At 39.9% G+C, this 8,480-nt stretch overlaps 1 protein-coding gene across 3 annotated transcripts in view; it reads right to left on the reverse strand.

The window, feature by feature from the left end:
- Positions 1-6,751, reverse strand: part of cep170ba (centrosomal protein 170Ba) — an 18,902-nt gene extending 12,151 nt beyond the window's left edge. For all 3 annotated transcript variants that reach the window (XM_087173037.1, XM_087173036.1, XM_087173035.1), the window contains exons 1-6: positions 6,552-6,751; positions 5,667-5,804; positions 3,658-3,747; positions 2,779-2,859; positions 1,936-1,992; positions 962-1,118 (exon numbers count right to left, since the gene is read on the reverse strand). In XM_087173037.1, the coding sequence (XP_087029163.1) occupies positions 962-1,118; positions 1,936-1,992; positions 2,779-2,859; positions 3,658-3,747; positions 5,667-5,771 (490 nt within the window). In that variant the 5' untranslated portion in view covers positions 5,772-5,804; positions 6,552-6,751. The remainder of the gene's footprint in view (positions 1-961; positions 1,119-1,935; positions 1,993-2,778; positions 2,860-3,657; positions 3,748-5,666; positions 5,805-6,551) is intronic.
- Positions 6,752-8,480: the final 1,729 nt, after the last annotated feature.

The raw sequence follows: 8,480 nt of genomic DNA on the forward strand, positions 1-8,480 counted from the left end.
CTTAGAGCTGCAGGAGATACAACCACACTCCTATTCTAGAAGGAGACGCCTTACTAAAATAAGGCTTACCAAATGTTTTCCAAAGTTCTGCAGTTCAATGAAACATTTGTAAGGCACTCTGAGAGGTATGACCCTAGTGCTGGAAAAGTCCTATTTTAAGCACTAGTTGTAGTTTTCCCTCTAAGCTCACAGGGGCCATTATAGAGAAGAAAGCACGAGAATTGCTAAATCAACAACAGCTGGAATGGGTTTTGTCAGTGTGAATGAGCTTCATTCACAAAGTGTGTCTCTCGAACTAACAATTCTCTGACTGTTCAACTGTTGCCTTAACTGTAAAACAGGATTAACTCAGTACAGATCAGGGCAAAGAGGGTGTGAGAGCAACTGGAAATATAAGCAGCAACAAATCCACAACCAGCTACGTGGACAGAAGTGCCAAGTTGGCACCAAAAACCCCACACACCTCGCTAATTCTTATAGGACACGTGTTGAAGCAGCATCAGTGTGCTTGAAGGCACCCCACCTCTTGTCAGCAGTCAGGCATGGCTGACAGAGATAAGGCTGCTTGTCCTTAACTCCTCACCCCTCAGCTTGTCTGGCAAGGCCTTACTCTTGTATACTCATTCTGCCAACACTGGGATGTCAAGATCTATTTCTTAACTGACTCCATAGGCTTGTAGCTTCAGCCTCTCAGCTCACATGGCATCCTAATCTCACACCAGGGAAGCTCCTAATAAAAGCCACAGTCGCCTTATCAAGGGATCTACAGCCAGAGTTGTGCAGCACATGGAGACACAAAGACTTCCTCTTCCTTGTGTGTGTGAACAGGGTATTCAAATCCAGTTAAATCAGTTCCTCTTGGGCTAAAAGAACAATTAAGCTACTTGTGTCATCATAAAATCTGTTGCCTCCCTGCTAATATCTGCTATGATGGAGTGTGTGTGTGGATGGAGTTGTTTACCTGTGAGTGAGTGGGCTCTGCGCTCAGCCCTGTCCTGCAGTTTGATATTGGAAAGAGAGTCTTTGCTCCTCTCTGAGCTCTGGAGCTGCTGTTTTTCTTTCGCCTTGGCCTCCAGGGCTTTTATACTGAGCTGCAGCTGGCTGGTGTACTTCTCATGCTGCACACAGAGACAGGAGGGAAGCAGGATGTGAGAGACCGTCTGACAACAATCAGTACAGATGTAACTGTCCTCAGACATATACAGTATAAGGAAGAACATTCACCAGGGACCTCTCAGTAAGATGCATTTGAAAATTAGCCAGCTGGCTGACACTGGCACATTTACAGAAATGTTAGTTACTGGGTGTTGCCCTTTAAGAAAATGGAAAATTGTTCAATGGAAACTATTGCACTGACTGTATTTTCTGTCATTCCTTTGCAAAAATGAGCATGGTTTCAGCTGGCAGAAAGGAGAAAGTTACAATTCAACATTTTTTCCATTAAAATAAAAGATCACTATGTTATTATGATTTATTATTTGGTACTGTATAATTTGTTGTGGCTGTAGCCAACAGTGATAGTCCCACAAATTAATTGTAGCCTTTAGTGTTAAGTCCCTGAATCAATTAGCCAAAGAATTTTTTTAAATATTAATTCACAGTTTAAGTTAACTTTTTTGGTGAAAGTCTTTTACTTGTGCTTGCTTTTCTGTTCATTCATGAATGAACTTAAAGCCTTTGTGAATTTAAAGCCCTTGTGTAAGAAAGATTTTAAAGAAAGTTAACAATCATGATGGGCTTTAGTACTTTATGGATTAAGAGATTACTTGAAAAAAACAAACAAACAACAACAGATCGATAATGAAAATAACAGAAGAGCACTGCACTTTATCACTATCAACATGGAAAGCATTTCTCCTGAAATGCATTCTGGCACTGCAACTACAAAAAAAAAAAAAAAAAAAAAAAATGGAGCAGACTGTCAGTATTACTTACTTTGAGAGCTTCCTCTGGGACCTTATGTTGACTCTTCTCCAGGATATATACATGAGCATGTGCGGGAGGAGTTAAAGTACAAAAACATGTCTACATTTTTGTAAAACAATGTGTTAATATGACTATTTATATACTCAGTCTGGCTAAGCAAAGATATTTGCTGGCACAGGGACTTGTAGAACAACATACAAACTTACAACACAAATCTGATTCCTAAAATATGGTAAATGTGAAGTTACAAATCTTTCACTGAATATAAGTTCATGTCTTCTTTCCACCTCGTCTACGAAGGAGGTCAAAAGTTACTTCTTCTTCTCCTGACAAGTCGGATTGGAAACAGATAAGCAGTAAAAACATGTTGCAATTCAAACAAGCTCATATCTTCAGTGACCCACTCCTTGAAACGTGCAGCATCACATGCCACACAACACTCAGTGTGTGTGTTCTCTCTTAGTCACAAGCAATCCTAAATGTCTCAGTACTCTAAACAGCTTTCCCCCTGTTATCTAAACGGCATTTCACCATTCATGAGTTTTCTGATTTAGTGGTCAAAGGGTGCAGGAGATTTTTCTGTCCACAGTTGACCATAATCTAAAACCCCTGACTGAAAACCCACAGGGGATTATCATGCCGATGGAGCAAAAGACCACAGAAGAAAATGCAAAAAATTCTAGACTGAAACAGCCAACCACTGGCTCATTTCAGCGTGGGCTGCTAATCACAAGCTTAAACTATTCCAATCAAAGAGCAGAAAGTCTGTATTACATGAATCACACAGATGCAATCAAAGACAAATACGTGACTTAAAGTAAAATGAGCAATAAATAAACAACAAAAAAAGATATCATAACCGAATCGAATGACGTCTGAGAGCTTCAGGGTGATGTACGTCTGGTCAGGGATTCTTAGGTCATTCACAAAGGTCTGCAAAATAAAGACAGATAACATCGAATCATTTTCACTGTTCATTAATGAAGTAAATGTGTTGACTCACAGGTGACAGACTCTCTAAAACCTTGTGGCACGCACCCAGACACTTTAAGGTGCTTTACAATTGGCCCCTTTCCCATTGAAAGTTAGTCCACCAGATGAGATTATGTTGTTATGCAATGACAGTCTCAGCTATTGTAGAATGCTTAATAGCCAGGTGGAAATAAACACGCAACTGTGCTTAGTTTGTTGACCTGTTTAAGTATCTTCTGCCTAAACTAATAATTAGTAAGACAGAGTTTGCAGAGTTTATCTTCAGATTACTACATTTAAAGAAAGATAATGTTGGACATTTGCAGGCCTTATTCTAACCAGACTAAACCAAGATAATTGGAGGAGAAACACAGCCATGTTGGATTTCAGTTACAGGTCCTTGCACTGTTCTGCTCTGATTAGTTTGGCTGCGTAACCAAGGCCAAAAGAAACACTCTGTGAGAACAATGAATGGCTTCTCCCACTGCACAACTCTGGATTTCATTGGGATAATGGTGCAATGAGGTGGCAACAGAGCGGTGAAGGGAGTGAGTGGGGGGGTATACAGAGCGAGAGATAGGAAGAATGGGAAGAAAAAAAGAGAATTCAGGCCAGCTTGAAAATCCAGTCTCCTGATTACCACTGTCCGACTAACAGTCCCTTTCTTTGGCACACAGACTGCAGCCCTCAGGGAGCCCAGAGGCTTTTATCACTCTGGGCAGAGGCAGGTTGTCTGACACTCGAGATGTACTCACTCACCCCATTCAAACTGCCCAAGTCCTTAACCATGTGCTCGTCAGTGTTTGGGTCATAGTTGATCACAGCATGCTGTTTGTCCACACTGCGAGACTGCAACAAAAGTAAAGCAAAAGTGATTAGAGCTGGAACATTTTGTCAATGAATCTATTGGCCAATCGACAGAAAATCAATTGGCAACTATTTTGATTCATTCAAATCATTTTTCAAGTCAAAAAAATCAAGTCTGTATCTCCACTGTTTAAATTTACAACTTTTATCCGTTTTATATCGTTGTAAACTGAATATCTTATGGACAAAGCAAAAGATTTGAAGACGTCACCCCGGGTTCTCTACTTTAGTGTGCTCTTTTTCTTGACATTCTGTGCACTAAATGTTAAATCGATGAATAGAGCAAACAATGGAATGAATTGATATAGCAAAATAATCATTAGTTGCAGCCCCAAAACTCATCACCATTCCTACGCTATGATCCCAAATTAGGACCTTTGAGTGGATAAAAACTTGAATGGAGCCACAGAGAACTTCCCTTTACATACACTATGCACAAGCTTTAAATTTTGCAGCAGTTTAAATTTAAAGATGGTGCTTATCTACCAAACTCTGCTCGGGTAACTCAAGCCATTAACCAGAGGAAAAATAAGCCTACTTCTAAATATGCTTTCATCAATTAAGTGCAAACTGAGCAATTGATTCGGACTGACTCACTCACTCTTTTCTGCTCATTAGGCACTCTTGGCCTCCGCATCACAGAAATCACAAAGATTGAAGGTGACTGCCAAACCCATTTGCAAAATTACCACCATGTTTCTATGTGTATTCTGTGTTGGCTTATCCACTCAGTGGATCTTATAAATACTGCACTGCCTAATGGTGGGTTTATCAATCGGTTTACACACTTGATTAGTTTAACTGTGTAGCACCTTTAAGAATTCCACATTCCTTACTCTGTAGACTTTAGCTTCTCTTTGTCCCCTTTTATCAGAGAGAAAGTGTTGGATCTGGCACTAGGAAACAATAAATACACAACTAAACTACAGACAAAATGCAGTCACTTATGTAGGAGACACATGGTCTAAATACTGGTAATGGAGTCACTGATCAGACACCAGTTGTCCTAGAAAGTCCAAACATTCAAGTCGAGGCCCACAACTATGCTATTTGATATGACTTCACTTACAATCAATCTCTGCTATTCAAGCCAAACAGGATTCTCGTGTCACAGACATTCAGCTGTGGTTTGAACTGGAAAAAAATGAAATGAGCTACAAACAAAAGAAAAACCCTAAAGATTAAAGCGTTAAAGACGATTTGGAGGAGAAAGTGATTGCATGCCAAGTCAGGAAGCAGTCCTGAGCACTTAAGCAGCGCAACAGAAAAGTCTGCATCATTTCAGACTGGGAGAAGCTGAGGTTTTTTCTGGATCAGGCGACGCCTAAATGTGGACATGAGCAACTTTTCAATCTAACAGACCTCTGTGGTTGGCAGAGCTTTTCTGAGCATAACGCACTAACTTAGAAAAGTATAAACAACTGCTTCTGAGGCAGAATTCCTCTTTCACTGGTCTAAATACAGAGTCAGGAGAAAATAGGAAGGAGAGTATAATAGAAAGACCACAAAGTAATTGTGTTTATAACTGACACAGCATGGAAAAACAACACAGTGGAATGGCTTAGCTGCATTTTAAGTCAACACTTGAAAGGCTGTCAGGGACAACTTTGTGTGAAGGCACTGTCACCAGGTTACACACTCAGAAATGCACACCCACGAAGCTATGCAAGGAGCCTCCCACTGGTGTTTCACATATTTATGTGACTAGCTGTAAGACATCAGTGAGGAGTAATGCAACGTATCCTGGGCATCCTCTCACAGATTACAGTGAAGACCAGTTAGGGTTCATGTGACACTCTGCTGGTGTTTGCTGTGTAAACGCAAACTTCAGCAAAGCGAGCACACACATCCCCTCACACTCTTGCTTAAACATACAAAGTCTCTCTCACACACACACACACCTGCAGCATTAACTCGCAATCATCCCGGCCAACAAAGATCATCTCCCGTGGCAACCGGTGGCGTGTGCCAGAACTGCTGACCAGGAACCATGATGTCACACTCATGTTGGGGCCACGAGTCAGGATCTTCTTAGCATCCTGGGAAAAGGAAACAATAAGAAAATATTCAGACAAATTTGAAAAGCTGAGGATTAAATGACCTGAATTATCACAAGGGAACATTCAGAAGGCATGACCAAAAAATTCAATAACTGTGTGCCTGAACAATGCTAGGTGTCCTAAAAGAGCTGCTCTACTGAAAGCATGTTTCAGTGTAGGGATTATGGTCGTCATGTCACCCCAGAGACACAGTTAGACCTGTTTATCCAACCAATTCATGTCTGGTTGTTGCTACCTAGGTAATGCAATTATAAGCATATTTTGTGTGTCAGCCAGTTTAGAGACAGACAGGTGTGCATATCTCCAATAGGGGACATACGGTATGTTCACACAATTCACAAATGCATGTCTTTATTAGTTAGCATGACCCTGATATTAAGACCTTTATAAAAAAGTGTCTGTTTAATTAAGCTTGTCAGGAAACCTGTTGCAAAGTGGCGCATTTCAGTAACGTTAGCTAACAACTCAAACTTCCAGTGCTCAGGTTTTTACTTCCTGTAACCTTGGCTACCTACACATTATTGCCAGTGAAATATTAGCCGAAAACAGTCTTTGTGAGTTAGAGTAAAATCTATTCATTGTGTCTTAAAGGTAGCACTAACATTTGTGTGAAGTGACAGAGGAGTCTGACGGTGACAGTGACATTGTTGAGCTAACGTTAGTGAGCCTCCGGTTAGACCGAAACAAGCTTTTTTCCCCAGTGATTTGCTCTCAACAGGGACGTACCTTTAATGCCTTCTCCGCTTTACTCCTGAGTGAAGCCAGTGTTTACCGTCCTACAGCAAATGAAATTCGACGACCGACATGTAGTCACGACGAGAACACCTGGTAGCACCGGACAGGTAAATGTCGATCACACCCTCTTCTTCCTCTGGGAGAGAACAACCGCCCGAAACTCTGCTCCAAAGCCTCTTCACCTCCTCCCAACATGGTGACGTAGCTTGACAAGTCCCGTCAAACGCATTATGAGTTCGATCTGAGAGGTGGAGATGGAGGCGGGGTAAGAGCTCTCACTCCGTCTTCTTTTCGGATTGCGGAAAACCACAGTGTGGAAGAAAAGTTGGGCACAGCACGCCCTCTAATAGCATAGTTAAACATCAATATTTAGCATATTTTATTTTTAGTATCAGTAGATCTGAGTATCATTTATTATATTTGATATAGCATATCAAATTTAATGATATTTTGAATGCTAAGAAATGCTAAGAAATGTTGCCCCATGTAAAAACACAGAGAAAGTCTAAATGGTGCTGTGAGGTGTTTGCATGGTCTATGTGTGTAGCCAGTGATGGAATATGTATCTTGACCATTACTTGTAGCAATACCCATTACCCAATACCAAATACCCACTAACCAGGTAAACTATCAACTACCCAAGGGCTGCAGGCACCTAAGACCCCAAAGGATTCCCTGTGAGTCAGTTGGTTTTGTGGTCATTTAATCGACTGCACATTTCTTCATAATTTACCAAAGTACGTTATCCACTAAGGCGGGCCCCACAGCATTAGCAGATTTTGTGGCCCTGTCTCATAGAGAGGCCTTGTGCTTCCATTATGTATATTTAAAAACAAAGAGGCGTTCGAACAAATCACCACTATCAGGGACTAACATCACATTTTTTTGCCCGCGGGCCTCCTAACAGGTTAATCTGGCCCTTGCAATACTAAACAAATATTCTGTTACAAGCAAGTCCTCTGTTGACTATACTTTTTTTTATTCAAGTAAAAAAGAAACAAAACAGAAGTATTACCAACAAAATGTACTTCAAGTATCAAAAGTAAGAGTACTTGTTGTGCAGAATGCTCCTTTTCAGATGCATTAACATGTACGCAAAGAAATTAGATGATGGAGATAATTTTTTATGCTTTATATTCTATTGGATAGTAATAACTTATTTTTTTAAAGAAAACATTTTATATGCAAAGTTATCAGTCAGAAAGACAGATAGAAGATACAATATGTCCCTGACAAAAAAGTGCAGTATAAGTACAAAGTAGCATACTATAAATGTAATGTAATTACTCAAGTAAAATAAAATTGTACTGCATTACAGATAATTGATTGTTAATGTTGTTGCTTAGCATCATATTCTCTTAGACAGTCAGTCTTCATTTTTATCTTACTATAATATATATATATATATATATATAATATAAGTATTCTAGGCCACATTAATTGTCAATTAACATCAATATTACAAGGCAACAAAAACATCTTAAATAGTAAGTACTGCTAAGAGTTCATGGGGTGATAAATGTCTGACAGGAGACTTATAAAGAACAGAAGGTATACTATAAGCAGAAAGTTGTTATTTTGCTCCAGTATGAATTTATGCCATTTATTGGTAAAAAAAAAAAAATAATAAAATTACAGGCGTAGAGCGCATGCGTAAGGATTCGAGACATATTTTTGTAGACCTGGCCAGAGTTTTAACCTTCTGATGATTCATCGCCTCTTAAGAGGATCTTCGGCTCTATTCATGGCTGGACTCGACTATGTTTTTCCCGTGATGCACGTTGGCTCGCCCGAGCATGACAAGAGAAAGAAAAAATGTTCTTACTTAAAGTTAAAGAAAATGAAAACTTGTCTGTGGCAATGAGCTAAAATAGTGATCGAAACAGGGAACAGGGAGGGTTTGACATTCAAATACCAGTA

This window comes from Seriola lalandi, unplaced genomic scaffold (assembly GCF_002814215.2).
Source record: "Seriola lalandi dorsalis isolate HSWRI2012SDOR001 ecotype SW California unplaced genomic scaffold, Sedor1 jcf7180002053982, whole genome shotgun sequence".
NCBI classification, from domain to species: Eukaryota; Metazoa; Chordata; class Actinopteri; order Carangiformes; family Carangidae; genus Seriola; species Seriola lalandi.